This window comes from Lolium perenne, chromosome 2 (genome assembly GCF_019359855.2).
Source record: "Lolium perenne isolate Kyuss_39 chromosome 2, Kyuss_2.0, whole genome shotgun sequence".
In the NCBI taxonomy this organism is placed as follows: domain Eukaryota; kingdom Viridiplantae; phylum Streptophyta; class Magnoliopsida; order Poales; family Poaceae; genus Lolium; species Lolium perenne.
The window spans coordinates 183,911,952-183,935,608 of NC_067245.2; the positions used below are offsets into that span (position 1 = coordinate 183,911,952).

A 23,657-nucleotide genomic window follows, 5' to 3' on the forward strand; every position below is an offset into this window, starting at 1 on the left:
GCGGTTAGGTTCAATCCAGCTGGTTCAGGGGAAGGATGAATTCCATTTGGGAACTGGCATATGTGATTCTTACTAAAGATAACCTTTGCATGGTATCTTCATCGAGGTGTGATTCTTACTAAAGATAACCTTGTAAAGCGCAACTGGCAAGGTTGTAGGAAATGTGTGCTCTGTCACGAAGAAGAGACAGTAAAACACATTTTCTTCAACTGTCAAGTTGCTAGATCTATATGGTCAATCATTTAGATAGGTTCTACCTTATACCCTCCTCGTAGCATTGCAAACATTTTTGGCAATTGGCTAAATGAGGTGAATTCTAGTTACAAAACGATTATCAGAGTGGGAGCGATTGCGGTTGCATGGTCGCTTTGGCTATGTAGAAATGACAAGGTTTTTAATGACAAAAATTCCTCTCTTATGCAGGTCATATACCGGTGTACGGCTTTGCTCTATTCATGGTCGCCACTTCAGCGTTTGGAGGATCGCGACCTCTTTATGGAGGTGTCTACACGATTGGAGAACATGGTCACGGAGTTTATTTCCCAACATGGGTGATGTGACGCCCCAAAACCGGTACCATGAGGATCTCAGCGAACCCGCCGAAATCCGCACGATATCGATTCTAGGAGACGCACCACCAAGCGCCTCGTACACGCCGAAGCATGCACGCGATGCGGGTGGAATCAATCACGAGTAGTAATCATTACAAGCGGATTACAATAGAGCCCACAAGAAACAGATATATTACAACAACGACTCCAACGAGTCAAGATGCAAATAGATACATACAAAGATCCAAATCATACAGAAGATCGAATACGTCCGAGTACGGACAAGATACAAATTTGGACTAAGAGTCCTGAAGATAACGATGGTGTCCATAACCCTGCCCAGGCCAAGCCGGAAGGGTAACCTTGCTAGCGTCGTCTTCATCGAACATATCTTCATACCTGCCCGGTTATGTCCCGTAGAAGCAGCAATAAGTACGGGTTCGTACTTAACAAGACTTCAAGACGTATAAGCATTCGTCAACCAGTCGTCCTTTGTACTTGAGGCACGCAGGGGACTTAGAGGACGCAAGAAGAACGTCATAGGCAATATGGTGGGGTTAAGCGGCAGCGCGCAAGCACTAAAAACTTATAGAGACACTCTACAATATTCGTCTATCAGAGAAGGTGAGAGAGCGCATAAACTAACATTTCTATACTCTACAAACATAACACAGCCGATGCGTTCCCCCCTCGCAAGGAAGTACTTACAAAGGCACTCACACGGTTGACAAGTTTTAACCAGTTATTATTTAAGTTGTTCTATCTTACTACACAAGTTATTAGTAATGAAACAATAGGTGCAAGTTGTCTATGGTCGAGTCATACAGCTCCAAGTCGTCCATAACCGCGGACGCGGCTTATCGATAAGATTTTACCCTGCAGGGGTGCCCAAATGTGCCCACACGCACGATCAAACCACTTGCGACAGGTGGAAATCACGACTCGCACTCTCCTTCACGACAACAATGTCCAGGAAGCCACCTAACCAAGTTGAACCCGTACGGCCGTATCTCCGAAGCGGACTTAGCTATGTGCGCCAGCGTGCTAGGTGGTTTAAACACACACTGGGGCGATAAACCACTTCACAGAGGCTCCGCGACCTATACGTGCATACCAGAAACAAGGGATACAAGGCACCCAAGGGCTTTCCAAAGTAAATAAGTAACAGAAACAAGGGATACAAGGCACCCAAGGGCTTCCCAAAGTAAATAAGTAACAGGCTGGCATGCACGCGAACGACAAATGGTAAAATATTGCAAACTAGTTGTGGCCACTGGACAAAGCTGTAGATTCCGGCAGTGATCGAGGGGAGACCCAGAAACATACCCACGTGTGGTTAGAGCGCTCAGTCTCGGAACAGATAACAAGAACTCGGGGTCCTAAGCTTTAAAGAAACACAAGTGAGCCGTCACAAAATGATCAGCTGACCCACCGATGCCTCCGCTTAACAATTATTAACAAGTAACCATGATACTTCCAATATATATAACCATAAACCATGTGTCATGATTACCCAACAGATAAACCGATAAGATAGCATTAACGGTAACGAGATATAAAAGCACTAGCGTGCACTACGACTCGCAAGGCAGACCCGATAACCAAACAATAGTTGTAGGAGGTGATGGTGGCAATATAGGCTGCTTGAGGTAACAAGTGGAAGGGACACGTGACAAGAACGCAACTTAAGGATAGCATGAGGGAGAAGGCAAAAATAAAATAGGTGAGCGACTTCTGCAGGGGCAGGAGTATAGGGGAAATGCTTGCCTGTTAAAGCTTGCCGAGGAACATCCGGAGGACTTGTCGTATCTCACCACACCACTTCGCGATCCTATCCGTGAAGAAGCAAATGCTGGAACACACAACGCATGCAAGTCTTACTAATACGGATAAAGAAGATCTAGCATGATCAGGATGATATGCATGACATGGCAGAGATGGTGCGATGCAACTTATCCAAATTAATCGGAGTCGGAACCCCGGACAAACAAATTAAGGTTGGAGTTGCATTTCTACCGGCAAATTTAAGTGTTGGTTATCATAGTACAACATGGCAGGGGTGAGCTACATCAATATTAAACGGAGCGGGGAATACCACGTCGGCGTTCCGAAATACTCCGCATATATGTTAGGTGAACATGCATAACTATCAACGCGCGACATGATGCGAGATGCAAACAGATGAATTGATGGGATATTCATGTTCTTCACATTTTTCTGATCAACTTTCATATAAAACACTTTGCATTTCGAGTTACGATTCAAAAGATATGATTTATGCAAGAATTATATATTTCCTGGAATTTTCAGAAAAACTGAGAAAAGGAGAAACGTTTTATACCAAAGAAGGGAACACCACAGGGGCTGACGCGCGGGGCCGTAGATGCTGACACCGTGCTGACTGGATGTCGGGTTGTTTGGACGTTTTTCACCTGGGAGGAACCCGCCCTAGTCAATGACAGATGGGACCAGGAAGAAATGAATAAAATAAAGAGAAAAAGGATGGCTTTGCATGGCTCTGGAATTGAACACAGGATCACAGGGATGCAGTACAAGGAACGAACCAGCTGGGCTAGCTTCAGATCATGTGGTCGTGTACTGCACCAAACTGAACCGAGACAAAGCAGCTCCTTTGCCTGCTGCTACACGCGACACTGATAAGTGGAGGTGGACGGAAGCTGAGGGAGCCGGCCGGCCAGAGGCGTCGACGGCGGGTGCGCGCTTTGCCGTGGCGTGGTCACGGTTGGAGCCGGACGTGGCCGATGCGGGTGAAGCAGAGTCCGGGGTGCTTGCAGAGTGCAGACAAAGTTGAGACGAACGCGGACGGTGCACTGGGTATCAAACACGGATAGATCGATTGGTCAAGGAAACACACAGGAACCAGCTGGTCTACTGCAGGTGTTGAGCAAGCACGGGAAAGAAGGAACTTGAGACTACCTGGGTGGCGACGCGACAGAGACCAGAAGAACGGAGACAAGCCCTGCCGGCGGATGACGTTCTTGACGGAGGCGGAAAACGGCCGGAGGCGGAGATGGGCGGAGCGGTTGGAGCATGAGTCTCACCAGGGAGCTGGCGACGAGGACGCGGATGCAGACGTCGAAGGAGACCGGGACGGGGCAGAACTGCGCCCCACGCGCGGACGTCTGGGGTCTGGGTCGACGAGCGGCATGCACAGGATGGTTGGAGAAGGTGCGGCGCAAGGCGGAGGCTTGCAGAAGTAGCCGACGCTGGCCATGCACGCGGAGGACGACGGCGGGAGGCAAGTAGAGGCGCGCAACAGCGCACGGCGGAGACGGACAACGACGGCGACATGCGGACGCGGCACAGGTCGTTGATGACGAGAACGTGCTGGCCCGACGGCCGGCGAGGAAGACGGAGCTCTTGGCGAGGCGCCGAGACTGGGACGTCGTGCAGGACGCGGACACGGTCGAGCACGTCGGGAGGATCTTGGGCGAGCGGACGCCGGCATTCGCAGAGCTTGGCGGCGCAGACAAGGTCGACGAAGAGCAGCGCCGGAGAACTTGACGGACGGCCGGCCGGAGCAGCGGTCGACGCGACGAAGGTGGAGGAAGAGAGGAAGTGGCGGCGGGTACCGGGAGGAAGTAGGAATGCTAGGGTTCGAAAAAAAATGGTGGCTGCTCGATTTTATAGGGAGGAGCGGTTGCATGGGAGCCGTCCCATCGCGCTGCTGTGCGACGTGGCTCCGCTGGGATGCTTGCCGTACAGGTTGAAGAACAGGGAGATGGTTTGTTTGCTTGATGGGCTGGGAGCAAAGATGATATGGGCTGCAAAGAAAAAGAAGAAAGGCTTCTTTGATAGCACACGTGAGTTTGCCTCAAAAGAGGATTAGCTCAGGTCTCACGAGCTGACCGAACAAGATACATAGAAGAATATAAGATATAAGGAAAAGAGGTGCACTGGATGGTTTGAACCACATATTCAAAAACTTATTTTGAAACTGATAACATTTAAAAATATCTTTTTTTATATACTTTTGGTTTTAGAGTTTTGTTAAAAGAAGAGACAAGAGGAGGTAATATATATAAACCATATGAGAGGGTGAAACTCGAAATAGTTTTTATTTAAAATAATTGTATTTGATAAAATCTTGTGGATGATATGGTGCATGATGCATAAAAGAGAAAGAACAAACAAATCTAGTATGGGGATTTTCCTGGTTCGCTACAGGTGACTGCATAGTCGGAGGATTGAAGCCAACAGAGCGGCATAGTAGTTGATCTTTTATATAGTTTTTTTAATCTCATGTGGATGGTTACTAGACTTCTGAACGGTTGTGTACATCCTAGTTATGCAGAGGCTGGGTGTAATGCTTAAATTTTTTGAGTAATAAAGCGCCACTTATCGAAAAATGGTCAACCCGACGCCAACAAACCAAGCCTCCAGGACACAACCTGAGAGCCTCCACTGCTGAAGCACCGACGACTCCAAGGTCCCACGTCGCCCGCCCCTCGCCACCCACACAACCAAAGAGACGAACCACCACCACCGCAACGTTGCTCACCGGGGAGCCGACCGCGCACACCACCTTCCAGTGTCACCACCCCGGCATCCTGGCTACGACACTGGGCGTGTTTGGTAGATCGGGCCAACCCAGATATTCTCCTCCCAACCCAGATTTTAGACAAAGATTGTGTTTGTTAGGTCGGGTCGGGGCAACTCAGCACTGCCCAACCCATACGAAAAAGGCCTCAGAGCCTGGTTGAGGAGAGAAGCTCAAATCGAGCTTCTCTGGTCATCCCGGTCGAACTCGTCCCGCAAAACACTGTACTCGCCGCGCCCCACCCCCCAGACCCTCACCCCCACGTTCTTTCTCTCCCCATTTTCTCCCATCGTTCTCCGTCCAGGCCGACACTCCTCCTGCTCCGGCCTCTCTCGAGATGGGTCCCCGCTCCCTGGCTCGTCGCGCCGCCGCCCTAGCGCCTCTTCGCGCCGCCGCCGTGACGCCTCCACGCACGCGCCTCGTGCCGCCGCCATGGAGCCCCTCGCGCCGCTGCCCATGGAGCCCCCAGCAGCCGGCAGCTACAGGACGGGATTGCAGGGCGCCGCCGATGAGCTTCTACCTGCAGGGACTTGATTGATTTTTATTTTGTTTGTTCAAGGTTCTTTGTGTAAAAGTTTGGACCTCTATGTTATTTCTAGTCTTTGGACTTTTCCCAACACATACGGGCTAACCAAACAAAGTATCTGTCCAGATTCTCCCAACACATACAGGGTAACAAACACACAGTAAAATCTCAGACTAGCATGTATGAGGTCAGATATCTCTACTGGGAAAGTAAATCTGAGCAGGCCCAGTCTACCAAACACACCCTAACAAGCACCACGACAACTAGGCCAAAACGACAATAACAAGCAGTGTCGGTGAATGCGAAGGCGACAAACAAGATGGCCATGGCACCTATGCACCATCCACAAGCCGCACCTAGCACAAGGTGGCCGCCGGACCTAGGCTCTCCTAGCCTACATTTGGCCCTACGGGTGCGCGACAGACAGAGACGGGGGCTTGCACCGCCCAACCTCCCACCAGCGCCATGAGGTGCCACCAAAATGTGACACCGGCCGAAGCCCACCCTACCCCTGCCACGCCGCTAGTAGCCGTCGCCTTTGCCTGCGCCAATCACCTCCGCAGCTACCGCTGTCACCACCTAGGCTGCACCTCCAGGACCGGGGCCAAGCCGTGCCACCCGCTGCCGGACTTGGTGGTCGCCCGAGAGTAGCCGCCACCTCTAGCACGGACATGCCACCGCACTGCGAAGCCACCACACCGCCGCCGAGACAGTCGCACCGTCGCGCCCCTTATCAAGCGCGCCGCCCTCACCGGCTACGTCGGCCCGCGCCAGGTCCTCCGCATGAGGGGGAGAGGGGTCCTTGCCGCCGCCAGTGCCCGGTTTTTGCCCAGCGACGCCATCCGGCAGCAGCGAGGAGGGAGATGGGGCCTAGGTGGGTGGCAGCTAGGGTTCCCTCCCATTGTCCACAGGAGCCACGAGGGGGAACAAATCATTTTTCATTAGTATTGATCCAGAGAACTCTATTTACTCCCTGAGAAAAGAAAGAAATAGAAAATGGAGCATAAAAGCTCTGAATATATGAGCAGATAAGGTTTTACTCTATTTTGGCATACCACATAGAAACAACATATAGTCACAAATTGCATCTTCGAGACAAAATGTAGAATTAAAGACAGAAATGGTTGGGTGTCAATTATTTTCAAGATTAGGTGTTTCTAATTTATTTATTTTCAAGAAAATGAGTTTTAAAAATGACAGATGGAGAAAGCTTTAAGGTTCATGCTCCTAATAGCAAGATTCAGTTCTTGATCTTGTGCACAATAAGATATCCTCACCTACCCAGAAACTTCCGTTTTTTGCAAACACCCAGAAACTAATTTAAATACCGTGAAGCTTCTTCGGTTCAAAATAACAGCACCAACAAGGCATATGGAGCAGAGCTGCTTCAAAGTCTTGAGTGATAAAACCTGTCAAACAGCTGGAGAGAATTCACAATGGAAGTTAGGTCATACTCGAACAAACATAGCAGAAACATGATTACCCGATAAACAAACAGAGGCTTCTTCCTCGAACAAAATAATAGAAGCTCAAACAAAAAATTATTAAGAAATTTATACCAGTATTTAATATAGTAATTGGATAGTATAACACCTTCCACTACGAAAGCATAATATCTTACATTAAGAATACCAAGCAAGTGGTTGTAGTTAAGATAAGATTGGATTATCAAAGCATTATCTGAGTATGACAAACAAATTTCCAAGTGAAACTAGAAAAGGTGGGATTACATGCATCTTGTTGAACTGATTAAGATGGTTGGAGTGGCAAATTATTTATGTGCAAATAGTTTTCACAAGCAAATATGATTCACCCAATAGCATCAAGACATACATGATTGAAAAAGTAGATTCATTCCAAAATAAAATGTTGAACTGAAACAGTAGGGGAGGCCCTGACAGTAAATTTTATTGCAAAAGAAAGTATGTACGAGACATGGAGAGGATCTGGATGACCATACAGACTGCTGCTAACTGATCATTTCGAGTTGCAGGAGCTATTTTTTGTGTCAATTAGATAATTGGCTTACTTAGATACCTCCTAGAAAGACAACAATAACCTAAGGAACAGCCAAATTCCCTTTTTGCAGGAAAAATAAAGATATGTGATTGTTTGTTAGGAGTTGTTAGTCCACATCTCTGTAAAGCAAACATGTTAAATAAAGCAAGTGACTGAGAGAGGCTCACAGCGCAGCAGAACAGTAGGCGGCAAACTGGCATGATATTCGCGGGATACACAGGCATCAAGATATGTAGAAACTACATGCCTTAAAAATCAACGGAAGCTGCTAAATAGAGTCCAAATCACTAATACTATAATCCATTCAATCTCCAATTCCAGCCAAAAACAGTTTAACTCGGTAAACTAAAGCTGCTACAAAATGCACTTGATCTTGCTCCAAAAAATAATACACTTGACCAGACCAAAACATTTGAAACAAAAAAACAAAGATCTGTTCCAAAAGAAAAGTGGGATAACACATGATCATATCATTCCTCTGGCTACCAAATTAGAAAATAAGTGGCAACAGAAACAATCGAACTACACTCAGAGTCCTAACAAAAATAGGGTAATAAGATATGAAGAGTATACCTCAATGTTCTGCGGTTGCCAGACAGTATCATTACTAGGATCGAGCTCAGAGGCTGCAAGAGCAGAAAATTAAACTTATTATACACACCATACAATCCTGGATATAATAATACAGATTTATGCAGGACTTTTGAATCCATGAGTTGACTGACCAGAGGAAAATGAATATTATAGGAAATAACAGATGAAGTTTACAGAGGGCTGAAAGCATGGCAATAACAGATAACATGACATGGCTCTGGTAGCAGAACTTGGTCCAAAAACAATGTTTGCCTGATAAATGCCCAAATGTTGAACATGTCACCAAACCACAACAAATCGCAGTAAAATGAACCATACCAGGATGATCCACATAAAAGGGATTCTTAGGGTGGAAATCATAAGTTAGAAACTAAAACAAGGTTACACTTTTCAACTTATAACTCAGATAAGTAACTTTCCCTCCAACACAAAACATGTTAAAACATGAAAACTGCACCTACATGCCTATCATTCAAGTTCAAGTGTCCCTTTATACAAGAATTCCATCGGCCGGAACTGCACATATACAAAGATACAAGGGGTAGCCTAATCTGGCTAAAGTGCTAAACACTAGCAATCAAAAGGTCATCACAGCTAATCTAGTTGCATGATCCGTAAGAACTACTACAAAGCTCTAACTAATCCACTAACACTAAATAACATTATAACTACTTTAAGGTGGAAGTACTAGTTCTACGGAAGCAAAAGCATCACATTGAACCTGCAGCTACATGCGCTTCCTCTTATGCGATTGCCACTGTTTCAGGATGAACTGGATTGCTTCTTCCAGTGTAGCTTTACGGTCTTCCTTAAAGTTCCAAAGCTCTGATTCAACAAAGCGGCCACTGGCGTTGCACTCATTGACTTCAAGAAGCGCTTTTGATACCAAGGTGTATATTTCTTCACCATGCTCCTTTAACTCCTGAAGTTTTTCATCATCCTCAGAGAAAATTTCCTACACCAGATAATCTATGCACTGTCAGTTGGAACCATGTAAACATTTGCAAGTCTTATAAAAGAAGGAAATGTTTACAGAACCACAGGGGCTACAATATGCTGATGATACAATTTTGTTTTTAGAACATGACTTGCAAAAGGCGGTAAACATGAAACTAATCTTATGTTTGTTTGAAGAATTATCGGGCCTCAAGATTAATTTTCATAAGAGTGAATTATTCTGTTTCGGAAAGGCTAAGGAGGAAGAGCAACAGTACAAACAAATTTTTGGATGTGATATAGGGGAACTACCCTTTAGATATTTAGGAATTCCTATTCATTTTAGGAAGCTTAAAAATTCAGATTGGTATCCAGTGGAGACCCGGTTTGAAGGTAAATTGGGATGCTGGAAAGGAAAATTGCTATCGTATGGCGATAGATTAGTACTTATCAATTCTGTTTTAACAAGTCTTCCAATGTTCATGTTATCGTTCCTGGAAATACCCGTTGGGGTCAGGAAGCGTCTGGATTTTTATAGGTCTAGATTCTTCTGGCAATCAGATGAAGCTAAGAGAAAATATAGACTCTCAAAATGGAACATAATTTGCCGACCAAAAGATCAAGGAGGTTTAGGTATTGAGGTTCTTGAGCTCAAAAATAGATGTTTATTGAGTAAGTGGCTCTTTAAAATACTAAATGAGGAAGGGGTGTGGCAAGAGTTGCTACATAATAAATACCTAAGTCAAAAAACCCTTGCTGAGGTGCAGGCAAAACCGACTGATTCTCCCTTTTGGAAGGGACTCATGCGGGTAAAAGATGATTTTTTTCAAAAAGGATATTTTAAAATTGGAAACGGTGCAACGACAAGATTTTGGGAAGATATTTGGTTAGGAGAATCCTCTTTAGCTACTCAATACCCATCCTTATATAATATTGTGAACCATAAAAATGTGTTAGTGGCTCATGTGTTGGCACAAACACCGCTGAACATTAGCTTCAGACGGGTGCTATCTGGTAATAAGTGGACATCATGGTTACACTTATGCCAAAGATTAATGATGGTAAATTTAAATGATGAACCAGACTGTTTTATGTGGAAACTAACAACTAGTGGGTTGTTTACAGTCAAATCTATGTATGAGGATCTTATGAATGATCATACACCATACTTGCGGAAATATCTTTGGAAAATGAAAATCCCCCTGAAAGTCAAAATTTTTATGTGGTTCCTGAGTAATAAGGTGCTTTTGACAAAAGATAATTTAGCAAAGAGACAATGGATTGGGTGTACTAAATGTGTTTTTTGTGGAGAGCAAGAGACGGTAGAACACTTATTCTTAACATGCCCTTTTGCTAAATTAATTTGGCGAACTGTTAATTTTACTCATAATCTCCCTCCGCCAACCATTATTACAAATATGTTTGGAAATTGGTTAAATGGAGTTGACAAACAATCCAAGGCTTTAATTCGCATTGGTGTATCAGCCTTATGTTGGTCAATATGGAGATGCCGCAATGATATAATCTTTAACAACAAGAAAAATTTCAATTTTTTACAGGTTATCTTCTCCATGGTGCATTGGATCCAACTTTGGGCTCTCCTATCACCACCAGAGCAGCGGGATGTCATGGCTTCTGGATGCACACGGCTCCAGATGGTCGCTCAGGATATCTTGTGCCGGGCTGGCTGGCAGCATATTAGTCGACTAGAGGATGCTTAGTCGATTCATGTTGTTCTCCTTTTTTCGCTGGTTGATTCTTGTATCGACTTTACGCGATCCTTGAGATGTAATAAGTACTGAACAAAGACTACTGTTTCTCAATAAAAGGCTGTGTGCATCACCACGATGCAGAAGCCGGGTTTTTCCCTTTTCAAAAAAAAAAAGAACCACAGGGGCTACAAGAAAAGCTACCAGAGTTAGAAAATTAGGACCTATTTTACATGTAAAAGAAATAGCACAGAGGACTCTACATACCGTCGCTTGACCATTAATCGTGACGACCCTAAAAGGGTGCCATTTTGGGTTTGTAATTTCATCTTGCCACTTTGAACAGAGAAGAGCAACTTCTGCATCATCTAGCAATAAATTTCGTCTGCAAGCATTTGCAAATGCTTTCAGGTCAAGTTCGCCCATCCTCTTGATACCTATATTAGCTCGTCGTCCATTTGTCAATGTCTGCAAGCCCTGAAAACATGCACAAGATCAATCACAAGGAAATTTAGTGGCAATATAGTGAGGTATGATGCAAAAGCATCACATGATCAGGTGCCAGAAATTGTTGGAACAAAGAAGGTACTAATGGGAAGTTGCTCACTTACATCTTTTAGCCTTTTCCGGACGGCCTGCAACTCATTGTTACTACTTAATTCCTTAATAAACAGAACCTGGTTGAGTGACGACAGTTCTTCACTCTCCTCGCTTACATCTGCCATTTCTTTCTGAACGCGCTGCAACTCGTCTCTGCTCTTTCTTTCCTGGGCAACTAGAACTTGGTTGAATGACTCTACTACGTGCATCTCCGCAAGTAAATTTGCTAGTTGCTTGCTTACATCTATCAGCTCGTCCTGAGCTTTTTGCAATTTTCTGTTGCCTTCTGATTCCTTGGTCACCAAGGCCTGGTTGAGCGACTCCATTGCATGCATCTCCTCCCGTAAATATGCTAGTTGCTTGCCTACATCTATCATCTCTTTTTGTCTTTGGTGCAGTTCGTTGCATTTTGTTTCGTTGGAAGCAAGAGCATGGTTGAGCAATTCCATCATGCGCATCTCATCCTGTAATTGTGATAGTCGGTCAATTGCATCAACCAGCTCTTTCCGAACACGGTGCAACTCATCATTGCTTTTTGCTTCCTTCGAAAGTATAGCCTTGTTGCCCAACTCAACTGCATGCATCTCATCGCGCAACTTTTCTTTGTCCTGCTCAAAGTTCCTCCTGTCATGGTCAAATTGCGCAGCTAGCGCGTCAAGCTCCTTGGATTTCTCTTGGACCTCTGAAGACCTTGCCTCAAGCTGGTTCAACCTCGTGTCAAGCAGCTTGGATTTCTCTTCGACCTCCAAAGACCTTGCCTCAAGCTGGTACAGTCTCGTGTCAAGAAACTTGGACCTCACATCAAGCAGCATGGATCTTCCATCAACAAGTTTTGATATTCTTTGAGACCCATGCATCTTGGACTGCGCTGCGTGCATCTCCTCCTGTGACTGTGCGAGTTGTTTGCTTCCACCCATCAACACTTTCTGAGGTTTCTGTGTACGAGATCGCTGCAACTCATCTCTGCTTTCAGATTCCTTGGAAAGCAGAGCCTGGCTCCGCGACTCAATTGCTTGCATCTCACTGTGCCACTTCTCCTTTTCCTGGTCAAGGTTCCTCCTGTCGTAGTCGCATTGCGCCACCAGTGCATCGATCTGCTTGGATTTCGCTACAACTTCCATATACCGGGCTTCAAGCTGTTCCGATCTAGCGTCAATCTGCTTGGATATCTCATCATTCAGCTTTAATCTTGCTTCAAGCTCCTGCAACTTGGACTCCAGCTCTGAACGTAGCTTTTGATTATCATCAACTTGTAACCGGCGGGTTTTCCGGCTCTGCAATGTTGCTTGCTCTGGTAATGCATCAGCCACGGGTGGTGGCAAGAAGAGGTCGGGCCTCTTCACCAAGATGAGCCTCTGCAGGTAGGCACCGTAGTGGCACGCCCAATCAGCCCTCGTCCCCTTTCTAAGATCGAACATTTCGTCCACGACAAGGCGCCAGATGAGAAATGTCCAGTCAACGGTGTGCGCCATCCCATCCTCCACCCTCTGCGCCGCGGAAACGACATAGCTGGGCAGCTTCCCCTCGTTGGTGGCCTGTAACGGCGTCAGGATATATGTCTCGATGAACTTTGTCGCGGCGTAGGCCACGGCGGAAGGGTCGACGCCGGGCAGGGGGCCGTGGTCGATGGACGCGGTCCTCCCCGGGGCCGGTAGGCAGAGCGCGTCGGCCAAGGTGCCGGGGGAGACCTGGAGGCTGCCGCCTTGGACGTAGCTCCACTCGCGAACGGGCAGGTAGTTGGCGATGAGCGCGGCGACGAGGTCGTGGCGCGGGGCAGCGGAGGAGGATGAGTGGTCGAGGCGGACGAAGTCGAGGAGGCCGAGGGCGCGGAGGCCGGCCCTGTGCACGGCGGACGGGGCCACGGCGGCGGGAGGGGGGAGGAGTCGGAGGTTGGCGCGGAAGTCGGAGAGGCGCTCCACGGCCCCCGCGCGATTCCAGTCGTGCAACGGTCCGGCGACGCCGGCCGGCGCCTCCCGTGGCGGCAGGTCCGGGTCGTCCTCGTCGGCGGTAGGAGGAGTGTGGGTCTTGGGTTTCTTGCTCTCGGCCTCCGCCATGGGAAGGTGGAGGACGAATAGGAGAGAGCCGCCGTGGATGCGGGAGCGGGGACGGTGAGTGAGTGCGGCGAGGGGTTGGGTGGCGCGACCGAGGAAGAAGATGCTGATTTTTTTTCGGCGTTGGATGGACAAAAAGTTTTTCTTCCCCACGCGAATTTTATCATTTGCCCCCATTTCCTTCCTTTTCTAAACCAACCTGTATTTATCTTTCAGCCCCAAGGAAATCCACGCAAAATGAGCCAAATATCTCAGTGGCAAACTTGTTGTTTTTTAGTTTCTCTAACTGAACTGCAAGTTTGTAATAGCGACAGCGCTAGGGATCGGATGCCGATCTTTAGCGTTCCATCGGACCCCTTTGCTGCTGTACGATGAAATCATGTGAGCGTTCATAGTACATGCCGGGTATTAATTAGTTTCCGTGACTGGCTTCCTAAATATTACACATGGATCACGGCTAATCCCATGGAGTTTCCAAATATTTCGAGGCGGCCCATCTAATTAAGAACATTCCAAATATTTAATTTCGTTTTTTAGGAAGCCAATTATTCCCGATTTTGAGAGAAGCAAACTTTCTTTCCAATGCTTCGCAAATTTGCTTCGGATGAAACTAAATTTGCTTCGTGTGGAAGAAATTTATTTCCAATTTGAAGTTAAGTTTTCGTCAAAAAATACTGTTCCCGTACACTAAAGAATTTGCTTCCTTGAAATGAAATTTGCTATAATATGGTGCAAAATTTATGCCTAATTCGCTGGAATCATTTCCAAATAAGGAGAAATGCTTCAAAATATATACAGATTTGTTTTCATCAACTAGAGAAATGCTTCAACGAAATAAATATTGAATATTTGTTTACACAATAATTAGGGAAATGCTTCTGGAAGAAATGTTGTCGACTACAAAAATGCTTCCAGTAACATGAATGATTGCTTCTATCGATAATGAACATAAACATATGCTTCTACTGAGATAGGGAATAGCTTCCAAAGATAAGAAAACTCGCTCTCATGTAGCAGAATTTTTTCTCCCCATGCATGCCTATATGCTTCCTATGCAAATCACGTTTTGCTTCTATTGTTGGTCTTGCTCGCTTCCTTCTTCCTTCCTATTGCTTCAGCCTTCAGTACAGCCTGGGACCATGGGCAACATGGCCAGTAGGCGCCGTACAGAGAGATTTTTCCCATGTCGCGGCACCTGCATAGACGAGCGTAATGACGGAACCACCGGAGAATTTGAGAGATTTGTGCCGTACAACCACCAGCATGCTCAACCTGGAACTAGCAGGAACAACCATGCGATCCTGACCTATCAAGGAGATAGGCAAGCCTGGCCGGCCCAGGGCCCAGGCTACTGCGTACTGCCCCGGTCACCGGCAATCAAGGAGGCCCTGACGACGATTCCTTGCGGCGGAACAGCATCTTGCCACGACGGAGGTATCGGGCAGTTCGATGATGACTCGCTGTTCCGTTGACGACGACTCGAACGATGGCACGAAGAACGTCGAGCGGTGGCGGCAGATGGTCAGGGACGTGAGTGTCCTGCAGCAGCAGCGTAGGGCGAGACCTTGATAGTGCCATGTGAGCCCTCGCGTACAAGGATGCTTTTTTCCAGTCGGCTGGACTGGAGTGGACGCCGAGATTGGAGAAGGTGCCGTTCTGCTTGCTGCAATGGGAGCCATCGCCGCTCGAGAAGAACATGGCTCGGGTGTGCTCACGATGGGATCTGGTGGGCTTCATAAATGGCAGTTTAATTTGCGTAATTTTAGGGGAGTCATAAGGGGAGATGTGAGGACCCTAACAGCCATTGGATGGCGTGCCGAATCAACGATTGAGGAGGAGGCCGACCGAATCGTTCCTATCGGACTACGGTAGGAAGTGTTTACCTATATATATATATATATATATACTTCTTCCTAGGATTCGTAATAATTAATTGAACTAAAACCATGGCATTAATTAAACTAAAGTTACAGCATTTATTATGGAACGGAGAGTTGCATGTTTGACAACCTATGAAAACTACACGACTCACAGTTACACAAAATTGGTAACATTTAAAAATCATATTGTACCATCAGAAGAGAACTTCCCATCTCTACAATCTTCCATCTACCAATCATTTATGGTGGGTATTCAAGTCGACATGGAACTCTCTCATCTCTTCTTCTTCTTCCTTGTGCAAGAGTCAGCTCTAGCACGTGCTCCTAGGCACTATGTGAGAGTGAATGGTGGGCCATGCACTAATAAAGTAGTACAATTTTATAGCTCACTATTGTACATATTGGCTCTAAGATAACTATAGATAACATGGCACTTGGCTTATAACCAACAGTTGGCTCTACTACTGAACTTGTTCTTAGATGTGGTTTCATGCAATGTGTCATTAATTATATTGTAGACTCATATTGATTTGGGATGTGTGATGTTATGATAATATAGCTAGTTACCACCTCACTCTCTTTCTTCTTTTATTGTCATGCCATGTCACCAAAATGCCTTGAGACGTGTGATGTTACCACCTATGGTACCCCCATTATGAGCAGTCTAATGCAGGTAGTGACTCTGTAGCCAAATGTCTAAGCCTAAAAGTATTGGATGACCGAGGAATAATGCTCAACCGTACAGTGTGCAGCCATAATAAAAAAACCTTAAATGTTGCTTACCAGTTTTACTCCATGACATCAAAATCTGCTAGACATGCTTTGCATTTATTTTAAGCATATGTGCAAGCGTACACTATGATAGAATATGAATAAGATAAAGCAATGAGGGAGACGAAATGAAGTAAGGAGGGAGAAAATAGGAAGACACCTATTTTCTTCCTATCCTAACTTCCCAAGACACAAACAAAGGTAAAAAAAAAAAGTGAACAGTATTTTGATAACAAGGTACTGTTATAAAATGTAGTATCTCATTTTTTTTTTTTTGCGGGGAAATGTAGTATCTCATTAACAATGGTCCATTGCATATGAAGAGGAAACTTCACCAGGTGATCAAATTCGTTCCAATTATGATTGGAATAAACTTCTGCCAAGAAGTTTAAAACAAAAGTATGTTCAGTATAGTACCAAGAACCATGAAGAATGTCCGTTATTTATCTACAGCACTGCTAAAAAGTATATGATCAAAATTCCCAGTAGTATCATTGTACTAGAGAGCACTAACGTGCACGGAATAAAATCCAAATAGCCGAAGAAAAAATACAGCAATGCAAGAACCTTATTCCATTTCCTTAACCTCTTGTACCAATATATAATACTGCAGAAACCAAATTAAAAGAAGCAATAAGCTCCTTATGTTGAAAAAATCCAATGAACTTGATCAGAATTAATTCTCTAAGCCTAAAATGTTGTGAAGCTGATCTGGATACTAACTTGTTGAACGCGCACCGGCTGGTAAGATTGAACATGAGCAAGAATGCCAAGGAGTCCATGCACCCGATCAGGATGTTTTTTTTTCGATAAAGGGAATATATTAATATCAAAAAGATATCAATTACACCCAGCCTCTGCAACAACGCACCACCCTAATGGTACTACGGATGCACACAACCAAAAAAAGAAAAAGAAAACTAAGAAACAAAAGTCCCGCTACAGTATCTCGGGCCAAACAACAGCAGTACATCCACCGCCAAGACAACACCTGAATTACAGACTCTCCAAAAAACGACGCCTCCAAGAAGGGAACAGTGCTCAAACACCATCGTCGCCCGATCAAAGATCTTAGGTTTTCACCCTGAAGATAGTCCCCGCTCTCAAAACAATGCCTCCACCAAGGCCATTGCCAGGCACAACTAGTTAAGGCCAGACCTTGGGGTTTCACCCTGAAAGGTAGGACTCTGCGCTTCACCTGTGTTGTCGCCCCCACTTTCATACCGCTGCTGTGAAGCCGGGAACACCAAGCCAGTCTCCCAACAGCGCGGAGACTTGAACCTCCCTTAGCTAGTCCTCCCCTCCGGCCTTCATGAAATTCTCTTCTTTCGACTTTCATCATGGATCCATAGTCACTTGATGTCAACACAGAAAAAGAGCTTCGCGCCGCTCCCTCCAGAACCAAACGGTCGGAATAAAAGCATGGGTGCGCACGACCGAATACCTCCGATCCAGCAAACTCCAGGCAAAGCACTGTTACATTCACCGGCGGAGCCTTCCGGAACTCAACCCTTCGGCCAGATCACGAGTCCAAGCCTCCGGTAGGTCCTCCTCTTCACGCACGAGAGGCCCTAGGACCGCCGCCTTTATACAGATCGGACCCCCACGTCGGCGACCATCCCGGGCTGGCCAATCCAGCCCTCCACCGGCGACACCATCGCTGGCTTCCATGCTCCTCCATCTCGCCGCCGGATCGCGGTGATAGATCAAAAGATCCACCACCACCAACCGCATGCCAACCCTCTCCGGCGCAGAAGAGAGCCACCTCCTCCGTCGAACCCAAGGCTGCTGCCCCGGGCGCCCTCATGACGCGGAAGAAGCCCGAGATCACCTCCACGACCGACTAGAGGCGGGGAGGAGGGTATGGCGCAGACCGAGGGCCTGGCCGCCGCCCACCACCAGCCCCTGCCGGTGTGCTGCGGATGGAAGCCTACGAGAGGGAAGGGGGGACCGTAGCGCAAGAGCCGCCGCCGCCCCATCACCATCCGCGCCGGCCGCCGCGAGCGTCGAGGAAGGGAGATCCCGTCCGCCGTCCCCCACGCCGGCGAGGAAAGGCCCCCGCCGCCGCCACGCCCCGTGGGTCTTTGCCCCAGCGGCGCTACCGGCGGCGGCGGCGGCGGTTAGGGTTGGGGAGGGGTCGGGAGAGGAGGGGTTGGGGAGGGGTTGGGAAGAAGCTGCAACATATCAGGAGAAAAACCAAGGCATAATAAGGACCTGTCTACCCGATCAGGATGTGGTCGATGGACTGACTCTCTTCTGCATCCATTAATTCCACAGGAAAAAGATAAACAGTCAGGATTGCATACTTGTGCCAATCGCAGTCACATATAGATGCTTGTATTAGCACATAGTACCTACCACTTCCCGGATGTTTACGGCGAGCCTAGTGGCCTGAAATGCCAGCGCCCGATCAGGATGTGGTTGATGGACTCGCCTGAAATGCCAGCGCCTTGTACATCAGATGCAGCCCGTCATTTGCAAGATGTTCTGCTCCTCCCCATATCCAGCATACTTAACCTGAATAAATTAATGTCCATGGCAAGACAAATTTACCTGAATGTTTTTGTGATTGGCTCACACTGTGCAACTTCAGAATAGGGCGATGCACAGAAGGGAGGTGCTTCGCGGCGAGGTGCGGGCGGACGGCGCGTCGTTGTCGCCACAAGTGGCTGATCGGTTCGTGGTCGACTTGCATCGAGCAACTTCCGGCCTGATAAACGTAGCACTTCCGGCGGAGCTCCTCGAGGAATTGCGGGGGCAGACGGCTAGGTCTGCATCACCAGGAGAAGGGTAGCGTCTAGCCCAATCATGGGCCAAAGGAGTGCCGCGCGTGCGTGAGCGGTTTGCAGCATAATTTTTGGATCTAAGAGCATCTCTAACAAAGCCCATAAATCCCGCCAAATCCTGTCTGAAATCCCGCCTGAACTGAACTTTTCCGGTGGATTTACGCGCATAGAATAGAGCTCAAAAACATGGGTCGGCCCGTAAATGAAGTTCAGGGGCCCGAAAAATCGAGCGAATGCCCCGTATTAAAAGGGTTCGCGGAGGGGAGTTCGGTTCGCAAACCCTACTTGAAAGTATAGAGATGGTAAATCTAGAGGGGGGTGAATAGGTTTCTACAGATTTTAATTCTTTCTTTGCAATATTAGGCTTTGCGGAATATAAAGTTGAGCCTAATGCAAACTAGGTGAAGCAACCTATATGAGGATACAACTAACTCGAGCACGAAGGCTCTCACAGGCAGTTAAATCACAAGTAAGGAGTTCGGTTAGAGATAACCGATAGCACGCGGAGACGAGGATGTATTCACGTGTTCCCTTCCTTTGCAAGAAGGTACGTCACGTTTGGAGGGGTGGAGGTCCCACGAAGGATTCCCCACGCCACGAAGGCTCACCCTATTCTCCGGAGCCTATCCCACGAAGGAATAGCTCACTCACTTGTGGTAGACTTTGAGGTAGCCTCCAAACCTTCACAATCTTGCCCGGAGCAAATCCACAGCCCGGATGCTTCCGGACTCCTCTTGCCCACCTAGGGTTTCCAAGGAACCCTAGGAAGCAAGTTTCTTGGTGAATACAAGTGGGAATGAGATTTGGCTTGGTAGAACAGTAGATCGGATCCTCCTCTATCGTTTCCCCGGAGGGATTTGAGTTTGGGTGGAGGAGGAGGGAGATCTGAGGCTTTTGGTGTTTCTAGCAATGGAGTATGAGAGAGAGAGCTCAAGAACAACTTGTAGTGTAGTGTCTAACTGTTCAGAGGTAGGAGAAGGGCTATTTATAGTGTTCTTCGAAATATGGCCGTTGGTCATTTTCCACATCAGCTTTTCTCCCGACAAACCCGGTCAACCGGACCACAGACCGGATTGTCCGGTGCAGAGGCCGGTCGGACCAGATCAGGGACCGGACCAGCCGGTCCAAACCGGTCGGCAGGCCGGACCCCGACCGGGGTCACTTTGTGTCGTCTAGGAGGTCATTCGGTTGGCGCCCGGTTGACCGGTCGGCACGCCGGGCCTGCCGGTTGGTAGGCCAGCTGACCGGGCAGCAGGCCGGAGCAGTTCGGCGCATGGTTGGCGCCCGGTTGACCGGTCGGCACGCCGGGCTGGCCGGTTGGGAGGCCGGCTGACCGGGCGGTAGACCGGATTTCTGCTGTAGACCCCTTTTTGATTGTTGTTGAAGTGGGAGGTCTCCTTTAGCCTTCTTGTTCCTTTGATACACCATTTATGCTTCTTTGCCTAATACCTGAGATTATCCTTATAAACGTATTAGGCCAAATACTCTAGCACGGTGTCATTGTTACCAAAATAATGGATAAGGGTAAATACCCTTACAATCTCCCCCTTTTTGGTATACGATGATAAACCGAGCTAGAGTCACATATACATATTATGATAAGCTCTAAACCTTGATTCCATATAAGATATTACGACAGCTCCCCCATATTGTGTGCACTTGGAGAATTTGCGTTAGAATGCAAAGTGCACCATTTGTGGAATATGAGAAGCTCCCTCAATATCTTTAGGAAACAAGCATGGTATGGACAAGTATATCAAGATATATAAGCATAAAGCATGATCATCCTAATAGAGTGATTAAGCATACAAATAGTCGTCCATACACATTCATACACGAATTATTCAAAGTAGCAAATGGTTCTTGAGAAAATCAAAGCAAATAAGCACAAGCCATATAAGATTCAAATAAAGCAACACCCATGGCTTGTGACAATCAAAGTGTTGGAGATATGCCCAAGAGGCAATAATAAAATGGTTATTATAATATATCTTTGTATTCATGATAATGTTTACATACCATGCTATAATTGTATTAGCCGAAACATTGATACATGTGTGTTATGTGAACAACAAGGAGTCCCTACTAAGCCTCTTGTATAACTAGCTTGTTGATTAATAGATGATCATGGTTTCGTGATCATGAACATTGGATGTTATTAAAAACAAGGTTATGTCATTGTATGAATGATGTAATGGACACACCCAATTAAGCGTAGCATAAAGATCACGTCATTAAGTTATTTGCTATAAGCTTTCGATACATAGTTACCTAGTCCTTTCGACCATGAGATCATGTAAATCACTTATACCAGAAAGGTACTTTGATTACATCAAACGCCACTGCGTAAATGGGTGGTTATAAAGGTGGGATTAAGTATCCGGAAAGTATGAGTTGAGGCATATGGATCAACAGTGGGATTTGTCCATCCCGATGACGGATACATATACTCTGGGCCCTCTCGGTGGAATGTCGTCTAATAGCTTGCAAGCATATGAATGGTTCATAAGAGACCACATACCACGGTACGAGTAAAGAGTACTTGTCATGAGACGAGGTTGAACGAGGTATAGAGATACCGATGATCAAACCTCGGACAAGTAAAATATAGCATGACAAAGGGAATCGGTATCATATGTAAATGGTTCAGTCGACCACTAAAGTCATCGTTGAATATGTGGGAGCCATTATGGATCTCCAGATCCCGCTATTGGTTATCGGTCGGAGAGAGGTCTCAACCATGTCTACATAGTTCGCGAACCGTAGGGTGACACACTTAAGGTTTGATGTCGTTTAAGTAGATATGGAATATGGAATGGAGTTCGAAGTTTTGTTCGGAGTCTCGGATGGGATCCAGGACATCACGAGGAGGTCTGGAATGGTCCGGAGAATAAGATTCATATATAGGAAGTCATTTTCTAGGTTTGAAAATGATCCGGTATTTTTTCCAGGAAGGTTCTAGAAGAGTTTGGAAGAAATCGGCATGGAAGGCTCCACCCACCTTGGCCGGCCAGCCTAAGGGAGGAGGAGTCCCAAGTGGACTCCTCCCCATGGTGGCCGGCCACCCCACCAAAGGAAAGGGGGGAGTCCCACTCCCCCTAGGTTTGGTCATATGGAAGGTTTATGTTGGGGTCTTATTCGGAGACTTTTGACCTAATCTTTGGGGCTTCCACCTATATAAAGAGGGGAGGGGAGGGTCTGGCCGGCCACACCAAGACCACCATGGCCGCACCCCCCAAGTGCCCCCTCTCCCAGAAACCCTAGCGGTTCCCTCCTCCCCCTCTCTCCCACATAGCTTAGGCGAAGCTCTGTCGGAGATCTCCACCACCACCGCCACCACGCCGTCGTGCTGCCGGGATTCCGAGGAGGATCTTCTACTTCCGCTTCCCGCTGGAACGGGGAGAAGGACGCCGTCTTCATCAACACCGAACGTGTGACCGAGTACAGAGGTGCTGCCCAATTGTGGCACCGTCAAGATCTTCTACGCGCTTTTGAAAGCGGCAAGTGATCGTCTACCGCAGCAACGAGAGCCTACTCTCGTAGGCTTTGGAAATCTTCAAGGGTTAGTCTCGTTCATCCCCTCGTTGCTCGCATCTTCTAGATTGCATCTTGGCTTGGATTGCATTCTCGCGGTAGGAAAAATTTTGTTTTCTATGCTACGAATCCCAATAGTGGTATCAGAGCCGTGTCTATGCATAGATGGTTGCACGAGTAGAACACAATTGTTTTGTGGGCGTTGATGCTTATGTTGTCTTTAGTTCGAGTACTTTGCATCTTTGTGGCATGGTGGGATGAAGCGGCTCGGGCTAACTTTACATGACCGCGTTCATGAGACTTGCTCCACGTTCGACATGCAACTTGTATTGCATAAGTGGCTTTGCGGGTGTCTGTCTCTCCCACCATAGTGAAGATTCAATTTACTCTTTCTATTGACAACACTAGTATCACCGTTGTGGTTCATGTTCGTAGGTAGATTGGATCTTACTCGAAAACCCTAAACCACGTAAAATATGCAAACAAAATTAGTGACGTCTAACTTGTTTTTGCAGGGTTTGGTGATGTGATATGGCCATAATGTGATGATGAATATGTATGAGATGATCATTATTGTATTGTGGCAACCGGCAGGAGCCTAATGGTTGTCTTTAAATTTCATGTTGAGTAGTATTTCAAAGTAGTTGTAATAGTTGCTACATGAGGTGAACAACCATGAAGACGACGCCATGGACCTTGACGCTACGCCGACGATGATGGAGATCATGCCCCGTTGATGATGGAGATCATGTCCGTGCTTTGGAGATGAAGATCGAAGGCGCAAAGACTAAAGGGCCATATCATATCACATATGAATTGCATGTGATGTTAATCCTTTATGCATCTTATTTTGCTTAGAAAGCGACGGTATCATTATAAGATGATCCCTCACATTAATATCAAGATAATAAAGTGTTCTCCCCTCGTATGCATTGTTGCATTGTTCATCGTTTTGAAGCATCTCGTGATGATCGGGTGTGATAAACTCAACATACAACGGGTGTAAGCTATGTTGCACACGCGGAATACTAGGGTTTGCTTGACAAGCCTAGCATGTACAGACATGGCCTCGGGACAACAGAAACCGAAAGGTTGAACACGAGGCATATGGATGATATGATCAACTTTTTGATATTCAC

At 46.7% G+C, this 23,657-nt stretch overlaps 1 protein-coding gene and 1 long non-coding RNA gene across 5 annotated transcripts; both read right to left on the reverse strand.

Annotated features, from left to right (window-relative positions):
• Positions 1-720: 720 nt before the first annotated feature.
• On the reverse strand, positions 721-4,148 carry LOC127334090 (uncharacterized). Of its 2 annotated transcripts, XR_007871935.2 has the most exons (4): positions 3,489-4,148; positions 3,116-3,382; positions 2,893-2,983; positions 721-2,403 (listed from the first exon to the last, which is right to left on the reverse strand). It is a non-coding gene; the product is annotated as an uncharacterized lncRNA (long non-coding RNA). The 2 variants fall into 2 exon arrangements; XR_007871934.2 differs by having other exon boundaries at positions 2,893-3,382.
• A 2,551-nt stretch (positions 4,149-6,699) lies between these two features.
• Positions 6,700-13,717, reverse strand: LOC127334091 (uncharacterized). 3 transcript variants are annotated; one of them, XR_011752214.1, is made up of 5 exons: positions 11,508-13,717; positions 11,164-11,373; positions 8,973-9,206; positions 8,231-8,283; positions 6,700-7,058 (listed from the first exon to the last, which is right to left on the reverse strand). XR_011752214.1 is itself a non-coding variant. In XM_051360499.2 (3 exons), exons 1-3 carry the CDS (start codon positions 13,548-13,550, stop codon positions 8,979-8,981), a joined length of 2,481 nt encoding a protein of 826 aa, XP_051216459.1. In that variant the 5' UTR covers positions 13,551-13,716; the 3' UTR covers positions 8,689-8,978. The 3 variants fall into 3 exon arrangements, 1 of the variants encoding a protein (XP_051216459.1); XR_011752215.1 differs by having other exon boundaries at positions 8,966-9,206; XM_051360499.2 differs by lacking the exons at positions 6,700-7,058; positions 8,231-8,283 and having other exon boundaries at positions 8,689-9,206; positions 11,508-13,716.
• Between the last annotated feature and the right edge of the window lie 9,940 nt (positions 13,718-23,657).

What these genes read in the sequence shown, in the direction of transcription:
- LOC127334091 (XM_051360499.2), bottom strand. Translation starts at nt 13,550, where the DNA reads ATGGCGGAGGCCGAGAGCAAGAAACCCAAGACCCACACTCCTCCTACC. An exon ending in TCCGGAAAAGGCTAAAAGAT is followed by an intron (nt 11,374 to 11,507) that starts GTAAGTGAGCAA and finishes GCATGTTTTCAG; the next exon opens with GGCTTGCAGACATTGACAAA. An exon ending in CGATTAATGGTCAAGCGACG is followed by an intron (nt 9,207 to 11,163) that starts GTATGTAGAGTC and finishes TATCTGGTGTAG; the next exon opens with GAAATTTTCTCTGAGGATGA.